At 42.4% G+C, this 22500-nt stretch overlaps 1 protein-coding gene across 3 annotated transcripts in view; it reads right to left on the reverse strand.

Moving 5' to 3' along the window:
* The window catches only part of pcbp4 (poly(rC) binding protein 4), a 152082-nt gene that overhangs the window by 33211 nt on the left and 96371 nt on the right, over positions 1 to 22500 (reverse strand). For 2 of the 3 annotated variants that reach the window (XM_014168308.3, XM_014168310.3), the window contains exons 5-8: positions 16917 to 17033; positions 7340 to 7471; positions 5339 to 5467; positions 4327 to 4401 (exon numbers count right to left, since the gene is read on the reverse strand). In XM_014168308.3, coding sequence (XP_014023783.3) covers positions 4327 to 4401; positions 5339 to 5467; positions 7340 to 7471; positions 16917 to 17033 — 453 coding nt within the window. Of the gene's footprint in view, positions 1 to 4326; positions 4402 to 5338; positions 5468 to 7339; positions 7472 to 16400; positions 16441 to 16916; positions 17034 to 22500 lie in introns of those variants that run through there. The other variant, XM_082967705.1, reaches the window with a different exon arrangement.

Below are 22500 nucleotides of genomic sequence, written 5' to 3' on the forward strand. Positions count from 1 at the left end.
GTTAAACCACCACCACTACTTCAGGGTTAATCCACCACTACATCAGGGTTAAACCACCACCACTACATCAGGGTTAAACCACCACCACTACATCAGGGTTAAACCACCACTACATCAGGGTTAGACCACCACCACTACATCAGGGTTAGACCACCACTACATCAGGGTTAAACCACCACTACATCGGGGTTAGACCACCACTACATCAGGGTTAAACCACCACTACATCAGGGTTAAACCACCACTACATCAGGGTTAAACCACCACCACTACATCAGGTTTAAACCACCACTACATCAAGGTTAGACCACCACTACATCAGGGTTAGACCACCACTACATCAGGGTTAAACCACCACTACATCAGGGTTAAACCACCAGCACCACATCAGGGTTAAACCACCACCACTACATCAGGGTTAAACCACCACCACTACATCAGGGTAGACCACCACTACATCAGGGTTAGACCACCACCACTACATCAGGGTTAGACCACCACTACATCAGGGTTAAACCACCACCACATCAGGGTTAGACCACCACTACATCAAGGTTAGACCACCACCACTACATCAGGGTTAAACCATCACTACATCAGGGTTAAACCACCACTACATCAGGGTTAAACCACCACTACATCAGGGTTAGACCACCACTACATCAGGGTTAAACCACCACTACATCAGAGTTAGACCACCACTACATCAGGGTTAAACCACCACTACATCAGGGTTAAGCCACCACCACTATATCAAGGTTAAACCACCACTACATCAGGGTTAAACCACCACTATATCAGGGTTAGACCACCACTACATCAGGGTTAAACCACCACTACATCAGGGTTAGACCACCACTACATCAGGGTTAGATCACCACCACTACATCAGGGTTAAACCACCACCACTACATCAGGGTTAAACCACCACTACATCAGGGTTAGACCACCACTACATCAGGGTTAAACCACCACTACATCAGGGTTAGACCACCACTACATCAGGGTTAAACCACCACTACATCAGGGTTAAACCACCACTACATCAGGGTTAAACCACCACCATATCAGGGTTAGACCACCACTACATCAGGGTTAGATCACCACCACTACATCAGGGTTAGACCACCACTACATCAGGGTTAGATCACCACCACTACATCAGGGTTAGACCACCACTACATCAGGGTTAGACCACCACTACATCAGGGTTAAACCACCACTACATCAGGGTTAGACCACCACTACATCAGGGTTAAACCACCACTACATCAGGGTTAAAACACCACTACATCAGGGTTAAACCACCACCATATCAGGGTTAGACCACCACTACATCAGGGTTAGACCACCACATCAGGGTTAGACCACCACTACATCAGGGTTAGACCACCACAACATCAGGGTTAAACCACCACCATATCAGGTTTAGACCACCACTACATCAGGGTTAAACCACCACTACATCAGGGTTAAACCACCACCACTACATCAGGGTTAAACAACCACTACATCAGGTTTAAACCACCACTACATCAGGGTTAGACCACCACCACTACATCAGGGTTAGACCACCACCACTACATCAGGTTTAAACCACCACTACATCAGGGTTAAACCACTACCACAACATCAGGGTTAGACCACCACTACATCAGGGTTAGACCACCACTACATCAGGGTTAAACCACTACTACATCAGGGTTAAACCACCACTACATCAGGGTTAGACCACCACTACATCAGGGTTAGACCACCACTACATCAGGGTTAAACCACCACCACTACATCAGGGTTAGACCACCACTACATCAGGGTTAAACCACCACTACATCAGGGTTAAACCACCACTACATCAGGGTTAAACCACCACCACTACATCAGGGTTAGACCACCACTACATCAGGGTTAGACCACCACCACTACATCAGGGTTAAACCACCACTGCATCAGGGTTAGACCACCACTACATCAAGGTTAGACCACCACCACTACATCAGGGTTAAACCACCACTACATCAGGGTTAAACCACCACCACTACATCAGGGTTAAACCACCACCACTACTTCAGGGTTAATCCACCACTACATCAGGGTTAAACCACCACCACTACATCAGGGTTAAACCACCACCACTACATCAGGGTTAAACCACCACTACATCAGGGTTAGACCACCACCACTACATCAGGGTTAGACCACCACTACATCAGGGTTAAACCACCACTACATCGGGGTTAGACCACCACTACATCAGGGTTAAACCACCACTACATCAGGGTTAAACCACCACTACATCAGGGTTAAACCACCACCACTACATCAGGTTTAAACCACCACTACATCAAGGTTAGACCACCACTACATCAGGGTTAGACCACCACTACATCAGGGTTAAACCACCACTACATCAGGGTTAAACCACCAGCACCACATCAGGGTTAAACCACCACCACTACATCAGGGTTAAACCACCACCACTACATCAGGGTAGACCACCACTACATCAGGGTTAGACCACCACCACTACATCAGGGTTAGACCACCACTACATCAGGGTTAAACCACCACCACATCAGGGTTAGACCACCACTACATCAAGGTTAGACCACCACCACTACATCAGGGTTAAACCATCACTACATCAGGGTTAAACCACCACTACATCAGGGTTAAACCACCACTACATCAGGGTTAGACCACCACTACATCAGGGTTAAACCACCACTACATCAGAGTTAGACCACCACTACATCAGGGTTAAACCACCACTACATCAGGGTTAAGCCACCACCACTATATCAAGGTTAAACCACCACTACATCAGGGTTAAACCACCACTATATCAGGGTTAGACCACCACTACATCAGGGTTAAACCACCACTACATCAGGGTTAGACCACCACTACATCAGGGTTAGATCACCACCACTACATCAGGGTTAAACCACCACCACTACATCAGGGTTAAACCACCACTACATCAGGGTTAGACCACCACTACATCAGGGTTAAACCACCACTACATCAGGGTTAGACCACCACTACATCAGGGTTAAACCACCACTACATCAGGGTTAAACCACCACTACATCAGGGTTAAACCACCACCATATCAGGGTTAGACCACCACTACATCAGGGTTAGACCACCACCATATCAGGGTTAGACCACCACTACATCATGGTTAGACCACCACTACATCAGGGTTAAACCACCACTACATCAGGGTTAAACCACCACCACTACATCAGGGTTAAACAACCACTACATCAGGTTTAAACCACCACTACATCAGGGTTAAACCACTACCACAACATCAGGGTTAGACCACCACTACATCAGGGTTAAACCACCACTACATCAGGGTTAAACCACTACTACATCAGGGTTAGACCACCACTACATCAGGGTTAAACCACCACTACATCAGGGTTAGACCACCACTACATCAGGTTTAGACCACCACTACATCAGGGTTAAACCACTACTACATCAGGTTTAGACCACCACTACATCAGGGTTAAACCACCACTACATCAGGGTTAAACCACCACTACATCAGGGTTAGACCACCACTACATCAGGGTCAGACCACCACTACATCAGGGTTAGACCACCACTACATCAGGGTTAGACCACCACCACTACATCAGGGTTAAACTACCACTACATCAGGGTTAAACAACCACTACATCAGGGTTAGACCACCACTACATCAGGGTTGGTTTCAATTAGAATTGAAGGCAATCAATTCAGAAAGTAAACTGAAATTTCAATTCAATAATTGAAAAAAGGGCATTTCTTTTCCATGACCTCTTATTAATAGAGTGAAAAGTTAAAGATATTCATTTCAAAGGTGAATATCTTTAACTGCTTCCTGACTTTACTGCCTTCAATTCTAATTGGCCTCATCCCTGATCATATTTCCACAATCTATATCATTACAGAGATCTGACATCAAGTAGAGAAAATTGCACCCTACTCCGTGTTGTTGTGCTGTGTTATTGTGTTGTTGCATTGTTGCATTGTTGTGTTGTACTGTGTTGTGTTGTTGCATTGTTGTGTTGTTGCGTTGTTGTGTTGTTGTGCTGTGTTATTGTGTTGTTTTTTTGTTGTGTTGTACTGTGTTGTGTTGTTGTGCTGTGTTATTGTGTTGTTGTGTTATTGTGTGTTTTTTTGTTGTGTTGTTGCGTTGTTGTGTTGTTTTTGTTGTTGTGTTGTACTGTGTTGTGTTGTTGTATTGTTGTGCTGTGTTATTGTGTTGTTGTGTTGTTTTTTTGTTGTGTTGTACTGTGTTGTGTTGTTGTATTGTGTGATTCTCACCTGGTTCCCGGAGATCATGACTGTTCCTGGGGAGGGGCTGGGTCGATAAGGAACAGTGGCCCCCTTCGGTGGTGACTGGATACAGGAGGACAAAGCAAACAGCATAAAGACAATAATGTTTTTTACTAAACATCGCAGCACAATAAAACATGGTTGTATAGCCTTAGGACAGATGAGTTGCAGAAGGTTGGGACCAACAGATATGGGTTCAAATATTATTTGAAATGTTTTAAATACTTTAAACATTTGCTTCAGTTTGCCTGTACTACCTAGTGGGGAAACAGCGTTTGAAATGATTTCAAATAGTATTTGAATTCAGGTCTGGGGACCAAAAAACTATCAATATGGTGGATTTCAGATGACTAGATAAGGACAAAACAAAAACAGTATTCAGACAACGTTGATTTATCTCTGAAACGCTTTGATTCTACAATTACATGAAAGCGCATGCTTGGATAGGGTCAGTGTTTTCTCCAGCAGAGATTAAGGTGCCTGGAATAACAATGAGTTGTTAAATCCTTAGATTCTTCTGTTTTTGTCATTCAGGCTCATCCTCTTAAGTAGTCTTCTCGCTGCAGCGGGATAGTTCTCAAGATGAAGAGGGTATCGATTTTAGAAATGTAGAAATGTCTTTACTTCGAAACATTGATTGATTGTATTTATTTTCAAATGGAAGTATTTGATATGTGCTACTAGAGATGTGACAGAGTACTGATTACAGGCTTATCAAGTCATCACTATTAACTTTCTCTTTCTTATTTGTTCATTTTTTAACATAAATCTTTTGATAGTGATAATTTTATACATTTGCTTAAATCAATTATGATACATTGATCTGTCTGGATCCTCCGTGTCTGTGGCTGGTAATATCAGGATCCTTTGGGGGCGATCTAGTGATCTGCACGCTACAAACAAACAGCCGTGCATTCACGACCTGCGGTCTAACGTGTCAATAAAAGTTCACAAGTAGTAAAGGGGTCAGGGATCAGGGTGATGAGGAAGTGTACACCACCTCGAGAATGACAGTGCAGATGAGCTTGACACACTGGATGATGGCGTCTTGGGTCCCGGATATTGTCACACCTCTCTCAGTGGAGTTGGGAAGGAGGTCTCCTGCTACCTGTACTTGTGCCCCCGTGGTCTGTTTAAGATGACAAAGGGAAACATGATGTGTGAAAGAGCCAGAAGAGGACTGGCCAACATTCTCGGAGCCTGATTCCTCTCTAGGTTTCTTCCTCGGTTCCTACCTTCTAGTTTTTCCTAGCCACTGTGCTTCTGCCTTTGCATTGCTTGCTCTTTTGGGGGTTTTGGCTGGGTTTCTGTAAAGCACTTTGTGTAAACTGCTATAAGGCTTTATAAAATACAGTTGATTGATTGATTAATGGTCATAGTGTATAAAGTATACAATATAAATGGGACTCCAAACAGCCTCTGACTCTCTCTACCCACCTCTACTTCATTACACTGAGCTGAAAGATCAGTTCCAACAACTATTCCACCATATTGGTTTCAGTTCAGATGTTTAGAAAGGAGAGGAGGAGAGGACAGATGTTTAGAAAGGAGAGGAGGAGAGGACAGATGTTTAGAAAGGAGAGGAGGAGAGGACAGATGTTTAGAAAGGAGAGGAGGAGAGGACAGATGTTTAGAAAGGAGAGGAGGAGAGGACAGATGTTTAGAAAGGAGAGGAGGAGAGGACAGATGTTTAGAAAGGAGAGGAGGAGAGGACAGATGTTTATAAAGGAGAGGAGGAGAGGACAGATGTTTATAAAGGAGAGGAGGAGAGGACAGATGTTTAGAAAGGAGAGGAGGAGAGGACAGATGTTTATAAAGGAGAGGAGGAGAGGACAGATGTTTATAAAGGAGAGGAGGAGAGGACAGATGTTTATAAAGGAGAGGAGGAGAGGACAGATGTTTATAAAGGAGAGGAGGAGAGGACAGATGTTTAGAAAGGAGAGGAGGAGAGGACAGATGTTTATAAAGGAGAGGAGGAGAGGACAGATGTTTAGAAAGGAGAGGACAGATGTTTATAAAGGAGAGGAGGAGAGGACAGATGTTTAGAAAGGAGAGGACAGATGTTTATAAAGGAGAGGAGGAGAGGACAGATGTTTATAAAGGAGAGGAGGAGAGGACAGATGTTTAGAAAGGAGAGGAGGAGAGGACAGATGTTTAGAAAGGAGAGGACAGATGTTTATAAAGGAGAGGAGGAGAGGACAGATGTTTAGAAAGGAGAGGAGGAGAGGACAGATGTTTAGAAAGGAGAGGAGGAGAGGACAGATGTTTAGAAAGGAGAGGAGGAGAGGACAGATGTTTATAAAGGAGAGGAGGAGAGGACAGATGTTTAGAAAGGAGAGGAGGAGAGGACAGATGTTTAGAAAGGAGAGGAGGAGAGGACAGATGTTTAGAAAGGAGAGGAGGAGAGGACAGATGTTTATAAAGGAGAGGAGGAGAGGACAGATGTTTATAAAGGAGAGGAGGAGAGGACAGATGTTTATAAAGGAGAGGAGGAGAGGACAGATATTTATAAAGGAGAGGAGGAGAGGACAGATGTTTATAAAGGAGAGGAGGAGAGGACAGATGTTTATAAAGGAGAGGAGGAGAGGACAGATATTTATAAAGGAGAGGAGGAGAGGACAGATGTTTAGAAAGGAGAGGAGAGGACAGATGTTTATAAAGGAGAGGAGGAGAGGACAGATGTTTATAAAGGAGAGGAGAGGACAGATGTTTATAAAGGAGAGGAGGAGAGGACAGATGTTTATAAAGGAGAGGAGGAGAGGACAGATGTTTATAAAGGACAGGAGGAGAGGACAGATGTTTAGAAAGGAGAGGAGGAGAGGACAGATGTTTATAAAGGACAGGAGGAGAGGACAGATATTTATTTAGGAGAGGACAGATGTTTAGAAAGGAGAGGAGGAGAGGACAGATGTTTATAAAGGAGAGGAGGAGAGGACAGATGTTTAGAAAGGAGAGGAGGAGAGGACAGATGTTTAAGCAAGTGAGACAGAGCCACACTCACCTCTCTGATCTCCTTGATCTTGGAGCCGCCCTTGCCGATGAGAGAGCCGCATTGGCTGGCAGGAATGACCAATCGTAGGGTGACGGGGGGCTTGCTGGTGACCGTGCCATTGGCTACCAGAGTTGTGAGGTCCTGGAGGAAACAAACATGATTTGTTTAGATTCACTATTCAAGTGTCACTCATCAATTAAAACAACAGTTGGTCAAAAGAACGGAAGATAAAGCAACATTTACAGAGTTTACACGTCAACGATCCAATCAGGGAAAGCTTAGCGCTCAATCTCTGTCTGCTGTCTATCGATTCCCATATAGATCACAGACAATATTTACCCTGTTGGTCAGATCTATTCACCTTTAGAAATGGCATTCTGTCTCTCCCTCTACTTTATGTTCCTTTAGATGTAGATTGTGACTCTCTTGGCTAAGGCCCTGTGACCAGGCCAGGTAAACTCAGGCTAACAATCTCTATGTCTGACCAGTGGCCTGTGACCAGGCCAGGTAAACTCAGGCTAACAATCTCTATGTCTGACCAGTGGCCTGTGACCTGGCCAGGTAAACTCAGGCTAACAATCTCTATGTCTGACCAGTAGCCTGTGACCAGGCCAGGTAAACTCAGGCTAACAATCTCTATGTCTGACCAGTGGCCTGTGACCAGGCCAGGTAAACTCAGGCTAACAATCTCTATGTCTGACCAGTGGCCTGTGACCAGGCCAGGTAAACTCAGGCTAACAATCTCTATGTCTGACCAGTGGCCTGTGACCTGGCCAGGTAAACTCAGGCTAACAATCTCTATGTCTGACCAGTAGCCTGTGACCAGGCCAGGTAAACTCAGGCTAACAATCTCTATGTCTGACCAGTGGCCTGTGACCAGGCCAGGTAAACTCAGGCTAACAATCTCTATGTCTGACCAGTGGCCTGTGACCAGGCCAGGTAAACTCAGGCTAACAATCTCTATGTCTGACCAGTGGCCTGTGACCTGGCCAGGTAAACTCAGGCTAACAATCTCTGTCTGACCAGTGGCCTGTGACCTGGCCAGGTAAACTCAGGCTAACAATCTCTATGTCTGACCAGTGGCCTGTGACCAGGCCAGGTAAACTCAGGCTAACAATCTCTACAGTATGTTTGAACATGGTCCTGAGTTTTTCTGGACCCTAGTTTCCAAGTCTCAGCATTGTCTTAGATAAGATAAGTGACTTTGATCTGCACGGATTGAACCCAGCTTGTTCACCCTTCTGATAGCTAGCCCTGTTCCTAGACTCAAATAATACCCTGCTGCATTAGAGGGCTCATAGAGGACCAAGGCTTTAAGTCCCATAGTTAGAAATAGTCTCTCTCACACAGACAGACTTTTCACTCCCACTCCCACTCCCACACCCACTCTCACTCTCACGCTCACTCTCACTCTGACTCCCGCCTTAATTTAGGTAATAAATATAATCCTAAATCATGGCCCCAGCAGGACTCCGCAAGCATTTAACATGTAAATAGCCTGGCCATCACATCACGCTAGAGGCTACATGAACTCAACCACTATTACGGTTCCTTTACTAAGGCCTACTCTCCCAATGTGCAATGTTCTCTCCAACTACAATGTCAGTATACATTATCAAGAGGTTGGGCATATTTCTCTCTCTCTGTCTCTTTCTCTCTGTCTCTCTCTGTCTCACTCTCTCTGTCTCTCTCTCTCTGTCTCTCTCTCTCTGTCTCTCTCTCTCTGTCTCTTTCTCTCTGTCTGTCTCTCTCTGTCTCTCTCTCTATGTCTCTCTCGCTCTCTGTCTCTCTTGCTCTCTGTCTCTCTCTCTCTGTCTCTCTCTCTGTCTCTCTCTCTCTCTGTCTCTCTGTCTCTCTCTCTCTCTGTCTCTGTGTCTCTGTCTGTCTGTCTCTCTCTCTCTCTGTCTGTCTCTCTCTCTCTGTCTGTCTCTCTCTCTCTCTCTGTCTGTCTCTCTCTCTCTCTGTCTCTCTCTCTCTCTGTCTCTCTCTCTCTCTCTCTCTGTCTCTCTCTGTCTCTCTCTGTCTCTCTCGCTCTCTGTCTCTCTCTCTCTCTGTCTCGCTCTCTGTCTCGCTCTCTCTCTGTCTCTCTCTCTCTCTGTCTCTCTCTGTCTCTCTCTGTCTCTCTCGCTCTCTGTCTCTCTCTCTGTCTCTCTCTCTCTGTCTGTCTCTCTCTCTCTCTCTGTCTCACTCTCTCTCTGTCTTTCTCTCTCTGGTACAGGCTCTTCTTCTCACTGCTAAATGTTTGGTTAGCAGTAGGTGGTTGGTACAGGCTCTTCTTCTCACTCTGCTAAATGTTTGGTTAGCAGTAGGTGGTTGGTACAGGCTCTTCTTTTCACTCTGCTAAATGTTTGGTTAGCAGTAGGTGGTTGGTACAGGCTCTTCTTTTCACTCTGCTAAATGTTTGGTTAGCAGTAGGCGGTTGGTACAGGCTCTTCTTCTCACTCTGCTAAATGTTTGGTTAGCAGTAGGTGGTTGGTACTGGCTCTTTTTGTGGGTTTCTTTCCATAAGAGTTACAGAACACCAACTATCTCTAGGGGAGATTCAGACCTACACTGTGCTGATCTGTTCATAGCAAAACCAGGAAGGAAAGAGACATGGCTGAATGGAGCTCCTTATGAATTACAGACTAAATGTGCTCTTCATCACAGCAATGTGTTCTAAATCACTATAGCCTGCTCTTCATCACAGTAACGTGTTCTACATCCATATAGCGTGCTCTTCATCACAGTAACGTGTTCTACATCACTATAGCGTGCTCTTCATCACAGCAATGTGTTCTAAATCACTATAGCGTGCTCTTCATCACAGTAACGTGTTCTGCATCACTATAGCCTACTCTTCATCACAGTAACGTGTTCTACATCCTTATAGAGTGCTCTTCATCACAGTAATGTGTTCTACATCACTATAGCGTGCTCTTCATCACAGTAACGTGTTCTACATCACTATAGCCTACTCTTCATCACAGTAACGTGTTCTACATCACTATAGCGTGCTCTTCATCACAGTAACGTGTTCTACATCACTATAGCGTGCTCTTCATCACAGTAACGTGTTCTACATCACTATAGCCTACTCTTCATCACAGTAACATGTTCTACATCACTATAGCGTGCTCTTCATCACAGTAACGTGTTCTACATCACTATAGCCTACTCTTCATCACAGTAACGTGTTCTACATCACTATAGCGTGCTCTTCATCACAGTAACGTGTTCTACATCACTATAGCCTACTCTTCATCACAGTAACGTGCTCTACATCACTATAGCCTGCTCTTCATCACAGTAATGTGTTCTACATCCATATAGCGTGCTCTTCATCACAGTAACGTGTTCTACATCCATATAGCGTGCTCTTCATCACAGTAACGTGTTCTACATCCATATAGCGTGCTCTTCATCATAGTAGCGTGTTCTACATCACACACCTGAGCTAGAGCAGTGCTCCAGGCCCCCCCTAGGGTTACTATGACAACTCTGTCTTCACTGTGAAGGTATGAGAGGAGTTAACAGTGGGGCGGAGAGAGGAGATTCTTAACAGATTTCTACTAGTATTTGTGAGACAGAGGGAGAGAGAGAGAGACAGAGACAGAGAAAGACAGGAAGAGAGAGAATCCCTACCAGATGTTTAATGAATACCACACTAACAGCATGTTGCCATGTTATATAAATGAATGTTACACTTAACTCAGTCAGCTCACTGATCAAGGTCTATTGAATTGACCTGACAGCAACATCCTCACAAATCATTCAAAGGCTTGATATGTACTGTAACACAACAGACCCTTGATTTCATGAAACTGTTCTGTATGTGGATGAGAGTACTGTACTAGAAACCTCTCCTCTATTCAACAGCTAGCACACCTGAATGTCAACTACCCTGAATGTCAACTAACCTGAATGTCAACTATCCTGAATGTCAACTAACCTGAATGTCAACTGTCCTGACTGTCAACTAACCTGAATGTCAACTGTCCTGAATGTCAACTACCCTGAATGTCAACTAACCTGAATGTCAACTAACCTGAATGTCAACTGTCCTGAATGTCAACTATCCTGAATGTCAACTATCATGAATGTCAACTAACCTGAATGTCAACTATCCTGAATGTCAACTATCTTGAATGTCAACTAACCTGAATGTCAACTGTCCTGAATGTCAACTATCCTGAATGTCAACTGTACTGAATGTCAACTATCTTGAATGTCAACTAACCTGAATGTCAACTGTCCTGAATGTCAACTATCCTGAATGTCAACTATCCTGAATGTCAACTTTCCTGAATGTCAACTGACCTGAATGTCAACTAATCTGAAAGTCAACTGTCCTGAATGTCAACTAACCTGAATGTCAACTATCCTGAATGTCAACTGTCCTGAATGTCAACTGTCCTGAATGTCAACTAATCTGAATGTCAACTAATCTGAATGTCAACTAACCTGAATGTCAACTGTCCTGACTGTCAACTATCCTGAATGTCAATTTACCTGAATGTCAATTTACCTGAATGTCAACTATCCTTAATGTCAATTTACCTGAATGTCAATTTACCTGAATGTAAACTATCCTGAATGTCAACTACCCTGAATGTCAACTAACTTGAATGTCAACTATCCTGAATGTCAACTACCCTGAATGTCAACTAACCTGAATGTCAACTGTCCTGAATGTCAACTATCCTGAATGTCAACTATCCTGAATGTCAACTGTCCTGAATGTCAACTATCCTGAATGTCAACTATCCTGAATGTCAACTAACCTGAATGTCAACTATCCTGAATGTCAACTATCCTGAATGTCAACTGTCCTGAATGTCAACTATCCTGAATGTCAACTATCCTGAATGTCAACTGTCCTGAATGTCAACTATCCTGAATGTCAACTAACCTGAATGTCAACTATCCTGAATGTCAACTATCCTGAATGTCAACTAACCTGAATGTCAACTGTCCTGAATGTCAACTATCCTGAATGTCAACTATCCTGAATGTCAACTATCCTGAATGTCAACTTTCCTGAATGTCAACTGACCTGAATGTCAACTAATCTGAAAGTCAACTGTCCTGAATGTCAACTAACCTGAATGTCAACTATCCTGAATGTCAACTGTCCTGAATGTCAACTGTCCTGAATGTCAACTAATCTGAATGTCAACTAATCTGAATGTCAACTAACCTGAAAGTCAACTATCCTGAATGTCAACTGTCCTGAATGTTAACTAACCTGAATGTCAACTAACCTGAATGTCAACTAATCTGAATGTCAACTATCCTGAATGTCAACTATCCTGAATGTCAATTTACCTGAATGTCAATTTACCTGAATGTCAACTATCCTTAATGTCAATTTTCCTGAATGTTAATTTACCTGAAGGTCAATTTACCTGAATGTCAACTATCCTGAATGTCAACTACCCTGAATGTCAACTAACCTGAATGTCAACTATCCTGAATGTCAACTACCCTGAATGTCACCTAACCTGAATGTCAACTGTCCTGAATGTCAACTTTCCTGAATTTCAACTATCCTGAATGTCAACTGTCCTGAATGTCAACTATCCTGAATGTCAACTATCCTGAATGTCAACTAACCTGAATGTCAACTATCCTGAATGTCAACTATCCTGAATGTCAACTAACCTGAATGTCAACTGTCCTGAATGTCAACTATCCTGAATGTCAACTATCCTGAATGTCAATTATCCTGAATGTCAACTTTCCTGAATGTCAACTGACCTGAATGTCAACTAATCTGAAAGTCAACTGTCCTGAATGTCAACTAACCTGAATGTAAACTGTCCTGAATGTCAACTGTCCTGAATGTCAACTAATCTGAATGTCAACTGATCTGAATGTCAACTAACCTGATAGTCAACTATCCTGAATGTCAACTGTCCTGAATGTTAACTAACCTGAATGTCAACTATCCTGAATGTCAACTAATCTGAATGTCAACTATCCTGAATGTCAACTGTACTGAATGTCAACTATCCTGAATGTCAACTATCCTGAATGTCAACTATCATGAATGTCAACTAACCTGAATGTCAACTATCCTGAATGTCAACTATCTTGAATGTCAACTAACCTGAATGTCAACTGTCCTGAATGTCAACTATCCTGAATGTCAACTATCCTGAATGTCAACTTTCCTGAATGTCAACTGACCTGAATGTCAACTAATCTGAAAGTCAACTGTCCTGAATGTCAACTAACCTGAATGTCAACTATCCTGAATGTCAACTATCCTGAATGTCAACTGTCCTGAATGTCAACTAATCTGAATGTCAACTAATCTGAATGTCAACTAACCTGAAAGTCAACTATCCTGAATGTCAATTTACCTGAATGTCAATTTACCTGAATGTCAACTATCCTTAATGTCAATTTACCTGAATGTCAATTTACCTGAATGTAAACTATCCTGAATGTCAACTACCCTGAATGTCAACTAACTTGAATGTCAACTATCCTGAATGTCAACTATCCTGAATGTCAACTGTCCTGAATGTCAACTATCCTGAATGTCAACTATCCTGAATGTCAACTAACCTGAATGTCAACTATCCTGAATGTCAACTATCCTGAATGTCAACTAACCTGAATGTCAACTGTCCTGAATGTCAACTATCCTGAATGTCAACTATCCTGAATGTCAACTGTCCTGAATGTCAACTATCCTGAATGTCAACTATCCTGAATGTCAACTAACCTGAATGTCAACTATCCTGAATGTCAACTATCCTGAATGTCAACTAACCTGAATGTCAACTGTCCTGAATGTCAACTACCCTGAATGTCAACTATCCTGAATGTCAACTATCCTGAATGTCAACTTTCCTGAATGTCAACTGACCTGAATGTCAACTAATCTGAAAGTCAACTGTCCTGAATGTCAACTAACCTGAATGTCAACTATCCTGAATGTCAACTGTCCTGAATGTCGACTGTCCTGAATGTCAACTAATCTGAATGTCAACTAATCTGAATGTCAACTAACCTGAAAGTCAACTATCCTGAATGTCAACTGTCCTGAATGTTAACTAACCTGAATGTCAACTAATCTGAATGTCAACTATCCTGAATGTCAACTATCCTGAATGTCAATTTACCTGAATGTCAATTTACCTGAATGTCAACTATCCTTAATGTCAATTTACCTGAATGTTAATTTACCTGAAGGTCAATTTACCTGAATGTCAACTATCCTGAATGTCAACTACCCTGAATGTCAACTAACCTGAATGTCAACTATCCTGAATGTCAACTACCCTGAATGTCACCTAACCTGAATGTCAACTGTCCTGAATGTCAACTATCCTGAATGTCAACTATCCTGAATGTCAACTAACCTGAATGTCAACTATCCTGAATGTCAACTATCCTGAATGTCAACTAACCTGAATGTCAACTGTCCTGAATGTCAACTATCCTGAATGTCAACTATCCTGAATGTCAATTATCCTGAATGTCAACTTTCCTGAATGTCAACTGACCTGAATGTCAACTAATCTGAAAGTCAACTGTCCTGAATGTCAACTAACCTGAATGTAAACTGTCCTGAATGTCAACTGACCTGAATGTCAACTAACCTGAATGTCAACTGTCCTGAATGTCAACTATCCTGAATGTCAACTATCCTGAATGTCAACTATCCTGAATGTCAACTGTCCTGAATGTCAACTGTCCTGAATGTCAACTAATCTGAATGTCAACTAATCTGAATGTCAACTAACCTGATAGTCAACTATCCTGAATGTCAACTGTCCTGAATGTTAACTAACCTGAATGTCAACTATCCTGAATGTCAACTAATCTGAATGTCAACTATCCTGAATGTCAACTATCCTGAATGTCAATTTACCTGAATGTCAATTTACCTGAATGTCAACTATCCTTAATGTCAATTTACCTGAATGTTAATTTACCTGAATGTCAATTTACCTGAATGTCAACTATCCTGAATGTCAATTTAGCTGAATGTCAATTTACCTGAATGTCAATTTACCTGAATGTCAACTATCCTGCATGTCAATTTATCTTAATGTCAACTATCCTGAATGTCAACTAACCTGAATGTCAACTATCCTGAATGTCAACTAAGCTGAATGTCTACTATCCTGAATGTCAACTAACCTGAATGTCAATTATCCTGAATGTCAACTATCCTGAATGTCAATTTACCTGAATGTCAATTTACCTGAATGTCAATTTACCTGAATATCAACTATACTTAATGTCAATTTACCTGAATGTCAATTTACCTGAATGTCAACTTACCTGAATGTCAACTATCCTGAATGTCAATTTAGCTGAATGTCAATTTACCTAAATGTCAACTATCCTGAATGTCAACTAACCTGAATGTCAACTATCCTGAATGTCAACTAACCTGCATGTCAACTAACCTGAATGTCAACTATCCTGAATGTCAACTATCCTGAATGTCAACTACCCTGAATGTCAACTAACCTGAATGTCAACTAACCTGAATGTCAACTATCCTGAATGTCAACTATCCTGAATGTCAACTAACCTGCATGTCAACTAACCTGAATGTCAACTATCCTGAATGTCAACCATCCTGAATGTCAACTGTCCTGAATGTCAACTAACCTGAATGTCAACTATCCTGAATGTCAACTATCCTGAATGTCAATTTATCTGAATGTCAACTAACCTGAATGTCAATTTATCTGAATGTCAACTAACCTGAATGTCAATTTACCTGAATGTCAACTAACCTGAATCTTAACTAATCATCAAGCCCTTGACTAGGTGAATCAGGTGAGCAAGTTAGAAAGAGAGGGAGAGCTTCTTGTCTGGCCTTTTCACTTTGATTGTGACAGACAGACAGACAGACAGACAGACAGACAGACAGACAGACAGACAGACAGACAGACAGACAGACAGACAGACAGACAGACAGACAGACAGACAGACAGACAGACAGACAGACAGACAGACAGACAGACAGACAGACAGACAGACAGAGAGAGAGACACAGAGAGACAGACTGACAGAGAGAGAGAGACAGACAGACAGAGTGACAGGCAGAGAGACAGACCTCTTCCAGTTTGAGAGTGATCATAGTGAAGGCTCTGAAGACAGAGAGACAGAGACAGAGAGACAGAGACAGAGAGACAGACCTCTTCCAGTTTGAGAGTGATCATAGTGAACGCTCTGAAGACAGAGAGAGACAGAGACAGAGAGACAGAGACAGAGAGACAGACCTCTTCCAGTTTGAGAGTGATCATAGTGAACGCTCTGAAGACAGAGAGAGACAGAGACAGAGAGACAGAGACAGAGAGACAGACCTCTTCCAGTTTGAGAGTGATCATAGTGAACGCTCTGAAGACACAGAGAGACAGAGACAGAGAGACAGAGACAGAGAGACAGAGACAGAGAGACAGACCTCTTCCAGTTTGAGAGTGATCATAGTGAATGCTCTGAAGACACAGAGAGACAGAGACAGAGAGACAGAGACAGAGAGACAGACCTCTTCCAGTTTGAGAGTGATCATAGTGAATGCTCTGAAGACACAGAGAGACAGAGACAGAGAGACAGAGACAGAGAGACAGACCTCTTCCAGTTTGAGAGTGATCATAGTGAAGGCTCTGAAGACACAGTCTGTAGGTCCTGTTATGGTGATGATCCTCTCTGGACACGAGCCCTCTGAGATGTTGATACGGGCGCTGCTCTGTGATGGAGGGATAGAGGGATGGAGGGATGGAGGAATAGAGAGATGGAGGGATAGAGGGATGGAGGGATAGAGAGATGAAGGGATAGAGGGATGGAGGGATAGAGAGATGGAGGGATAGAGGGATGGAGGGATAGAGGGATGGAGAGATAGAGGGATGGAGAGGTGTGGGGAGGAGGAGAAGAGAACAGAAGACAACATTCATTCTGATGCACTGCTCTGCACGTGTGTGCATGTGCCTGTGTGCGCAAGTATGTGTGTGTGTGAGTTCTATGCTAGCTGTGCAGTAGGAAGTAGGAGGAGCCATGCTAGGCCAGCTCTAGGCCCAGTGAGAGCTGAAACACTTCTTGAAAGAGCAGCCATGTTGTGTGGTGAACATCGTCATGTCCTTCAGTGGAACTCACACACACACACACACACACACACACACACACACACACACACACACACACACACACACACACACACACACACACACACACACACACACACACACACACACACACACACACACACACACACTCGTGCAAACGAGCAAACACACAGACACACAAACACACCCACTTTAAAGGAACAACCTCCCTCTTAAGCAACTGTGTTTTTTTCACCAAGAACTGAAATATGCAAACAGGAACAGGTCTTTAATACTGAAATATGTGAACAGGAACAGGTCTTTAATACTGAAATATGTGAACAGGAACAGGTCTTTAATACTGAAATATGTGAACAGGAACAGGTCTTTAATACTGAAATATGTGAACAGGAACAGGTCTTTAATACTGAAATATGTGAACAGGAACAGGTCTTTAATACTGAAATATGTGAACAGGAACAGGTCTTTAATACTGAAATATGTGAACAGGAACAGGTCTTTAATACTGAAATATGTGAACAGGAACAGGTCTTTAATACTGAAATATGTGAACAGGAACAGGTCTTTAATACTGAAATATGTGAACAGGAACAGGTCTTTAATACTGAAATATGTGAACAGGAACAGGTCTTTAATACTGAAATATGTGAACAGGAACAGGTCTTTAATACTGAAATATGTGAACAGGAACAGGTCTTTAATACTGAAATATGCAAACAGGAACAGGTCTTTAATACTGAAATATGTGAACAGGGGGAGACAGGAAGAGAAAGGGGGAGAAGGGGGGGAGAACGGAGGGAGACAGGGAGGAGAAAGGGGGAGAAGGGAGGGAGAACGGAGGGAGACAGGGAGGAGAAAGGGGGAGAAGGGAGGGAGAACGGAGGGAGACAGGGAGGAGAAAGGGGGAGAAGGGAGGGAGAACGGAGGGAGACAGGGAGGAGAAAGGGGGAGAACGGAAGGAGAACAGGAAGGCTGTAATGATGGTGTTTTTATATCCTCCCTCCCCACTCTGAGTCTTTCAGCAACCAGCTCATCTGAGGACTCACTGACGATGGCTAAAGATTTGTGTCTGTATGCATGTGTTTCGGCTGTGTGTGTGTGTGTGTGTGTGTGTGTGTGTGTGTGTGTGTGTGTGTGTGTGTGTGTGTGTGTGTGTGTGTGTGTGTCTCGTCCGTCTGTGTGTGATTCATTGCATTGCAGGGTTTCCAGGTCCTCTCCTGTCTGTTTCATTTACATGTGATCTCTCTGTCACTCCGTCTGTGCATGCCTGCATGAGTGTGTCTCGGCTCTGCGTGTGTGTGTATGCACATGTCTGTGTGTGTGTGTCTGTCTCATGTGTGTGTGTGTGATTCATTGTACTGCAGGGCTCCTAGCTCCTGTCTGTTTCTCCCGGTGTTTGTGTCTGTCTGTGCGTGTGTGTGTGTGTGTGTGTGTGTGTGTGTGTGTGTGTGTGTGTGTGTGTGTGTGTGTGTGTGTGTGTGTCTGTGCATACGTGCGTGATGTCACTCAGGCTCTGGTCAATCTGAAAGACTCCCTGCTCTGCTTCTTCCCACGATAATGTTTTTATCTCCATCACAGAGACAGATTTACCTTATCACAGCTTTATTACTGTCATTATCTCCATCATGGAGACAGATTTACCTTATCACAGCTTTATTACTGTCATTATCTCCATCACGGAGACAGATTTACCTTATCACAGCTTTATTACTGTCATTATCTCCATCACGGAGTCAGATTTACCTTATCACAGCTTTATTACTGTCATTATCTCCATCACGGAGACAGATTTACCTTATCACAGCTTTATTACTGTCATTATCTCCATCACGGAGTCAGATTTACCTTATCACAGCTTTATTACTGTCATTATCTCCATCACGGAGACAGATTTACCTTTTACTGTCATTATCTCCATCACGGAGACAGATTTACCTTATCACAGCTTTGTTAGTCATTATCTCCATCATGGAGACAGATTTACCTTATCACAGCTTTATTACTGTCATTATCTCCATCACGGAGACAGATTTACCTTATCACAGCTTTATTACTGTCATTATCTCCATCACGGAGACAGATTTACCTTATCACAGCTTTATTACAATCTGAAGTCAAATGTCTACTGTTTGCTGATGATCTGGTGCTTCTGTCACCAACCAAGGAGGGCCTACAGCAGCACCAAGATCTTCTGAACAGATTCTGTCAGACCTGGGCCCTGACAGTAAATCTCAGTAAGAAAAAAACCACTGTGTTCAAAAAAAGATCCAGTCGCTAGGACCACAAATACAAATTCCATCTAGACACCGTTGCCCAAGAACACACAAAAAACTATACATACCTCGGCCTAAACATCAGCACCACAGGTAACTTCAACAAAACTGTGAACAATTTGAGAGACAAGGCAAGAAGGGCCTTCTATGCCATCAAAAGGAACATGAAACTCGACATACCAATTAGGATCTGGCTAAAAATACTAGAATCATCTAAAGAACCAATTGCCCTTTATGGTTGAGAGGTCTGGGGTCCGCTCACCAACCAAGAATTCACAAAATGAGACAAACACCAAATTGAGTCTCTGCATGCAGAATTCTGCAAAAACATCCTCAGTGTACAACGTAAAACACAAAAAAATGGATGCAGAGCAGAATTAGGCCGATACCCGCTAATTATCAAAATCCAGAAAAGAGCCATTAAATTCTACAACCACCTAAATGGAAGCTATTCCCAAAGCTTCCATAACAAAGCCATTACCTACAGAGAGATGAACCTGGAGAAGAGTCCCTTAAGCAAGCTGGTCCTGGGGCTCTGTTCACAAACACAAACAGACCCCACAGAGCTCCAGGACAGCAGCACAATTAGACCCAACCAAATCATGAGAAAACAAAAAGATAATTAATTGACACATTGGAAAGAATTAACAAAAAAACTGAGAATACTAGAATGTTATTTGGACCTAAACAGGGAGTACACAGTGGCAGAATACCTGACCACTGTGACTGACCCAAACTTAAGGAACGCTTTGGCTATGTACAGACTCAGAGACACCAATACTCCTTAGCTGGCCCACAAGAATGGAATGGTCTACTGTATCAAAATATTTGGCCAAATCAATAAAAATGGCAGCACAATATTGCTTAGAATCAAGGGCAATGGTGACATAATTTAGTATCTTTAAGGTTTCAATGACACATCCATAACCTGAGCGGAAACCAGATTGCATATCACAGAGAATACTATACACATCAAGAAAGCCAGTCAGTTGATTATTGACAAGTTTTGACTGAAACATGGAAGAAAGTGTAATAGGTGACTGAAACATGGAAGAAAGTGTAATAGGTGACTGAAACATTAAAGAAAGTATAATGGGTGACTGAAACATGGAAGAAAGTATAATGGGTGACTGAAACATGGAAGAAAGTATAAAGGGTGACTGAAACATGGAAGAAAGTGTAATGTGTGACTGAAACATTAAATAAAGAATAATGGCGGAATGAAACATTAAAGAAAGTATAATGGGTGACTGAAACATGGAAGAAAGTATAATGGGTGACTGAAACATTAAAGAAAGTATATTGGGTGACTGAAACATTAAAGAAAGTATAATGGGTGACTGAAACATTTAAGAAAGTGTAATTGGTGACTGAAAGTTGGAAGAAAGTATAATGGGTGACTGAAACATTTATGAAAGTGTAATTGGTGACTGAAAGATGGAAGAAAGTGTAATTGGTGACTGAAACATGGAAGAAAGTGTAATGGGTGACTGAAACATTTAAGAAAGTGTAATTGGTGACTGAAAGATGGAAGAAAGTGCAATGGGTGACTGAAACATTAAAGAAAGTATAATGGGTGACTGAAACATGGAAGAAAGTATAATGGGTGACTGAAACATTAAAGAAAGTATAATGGGTGACTGAAACATTAAAGAAAGTATAATGGGTGACTGAAACATTAAAGAAAGTATATTGGATGACTGAAACATTAAAGAAAGTATAATGGGTGACTGAAACATGGAAGAAAGTATAATGGGTGACTGAAACATTAAAGAAAGTATAATGGGCGACTGAAACATTTAAGAAAGTGTAATTGGTGACTGAAAGATGGAAGAAAATGTAATGGGTGACTGAAACGTTGATAAGTAGGCTATACGGAGTATACAGAAGTCCCTGACTGCTTTTCCAGTTGGGTTTTATAAGAACTATGAAGGTACTGGTAGCACAAGGCTAAGAGCCAAAGGGGTCTTTGGCAGTGAAGAAAATCTTGTGCCACTAGCACACGACCACGCGCTACACACAAGGAACCTGGTTTGAATCCTCATTCGTCAGTGTGTAGCCGACAGAGGGTCACAAAGGGGTATGACATTAAACTGACGGATATAGAGAACAGTTAAGGAGAGTGCATGTGTGTGTGCTTCACTGCTGATACCTCATCTTCTTCAGCAGATTATAGACTCTTTTATTGCAATGAAAATAGAATGCATAGTGATGTCTCTCTCTCTCTCTCTCTCTCTCTCCTTCTCTCTCTCAGTTCAATTCAAATGGCTTTATTGGCATGGGAAACAGATGTTTACATTGCCAAAGCAAGTGAAGTAGATAATAAACAAAAGTGAATTCTTCGGCAGATTGCAGACTCCTTTATCACAATGAAAATAGAATGCATAGTGATGTCTCTCTCTCTCTCTCTCTCTCTCTCTCTCTCTATCTCTCTCAGTTCAATTCAAATGGCTTAAACATTACACTCGCAGAAGTTCCAAAATAATAAAGACATTACAAATGTCATATAATGTCTATGTACAGTTTTGTAACAATGTACAAATGGTGAAAGTACAAAAGGGAAAATAAATAAACATCAATATAGGTTGAATTCATAATGGTGTTTGTTCTTCACTGGTTGCCCTTTTCTTGTGGCAACAGGTCACAAATCTTGCTGCTGTGATGTCACACTGTGGTATTTCACCCAGTAGATATGGGAGTTTATCAAAATCGGGTTTGTTTTGAATTCTTTGTGGATCTGTGTAATCTGAGGGAAATATGTGTCTCTAATATGGTCATACATTGGGCAGGAGGTTAGGAAGTGCAGCTCAGTTTCTACCTC

This window comes from Salmo salar, chromosome 22, assembly GCF_965601325.2.
Source record: "Salmo salar chromosome 22, fSalSal1, whole genome shotgun sequence".
Classification (NCBI taxonomy): domain Eukaryota; kingdom Metazoa; phylum Chordata; class Actinopteri; order Salmoniformes; family Salmonidae; genus Salmo; species Salmo salar.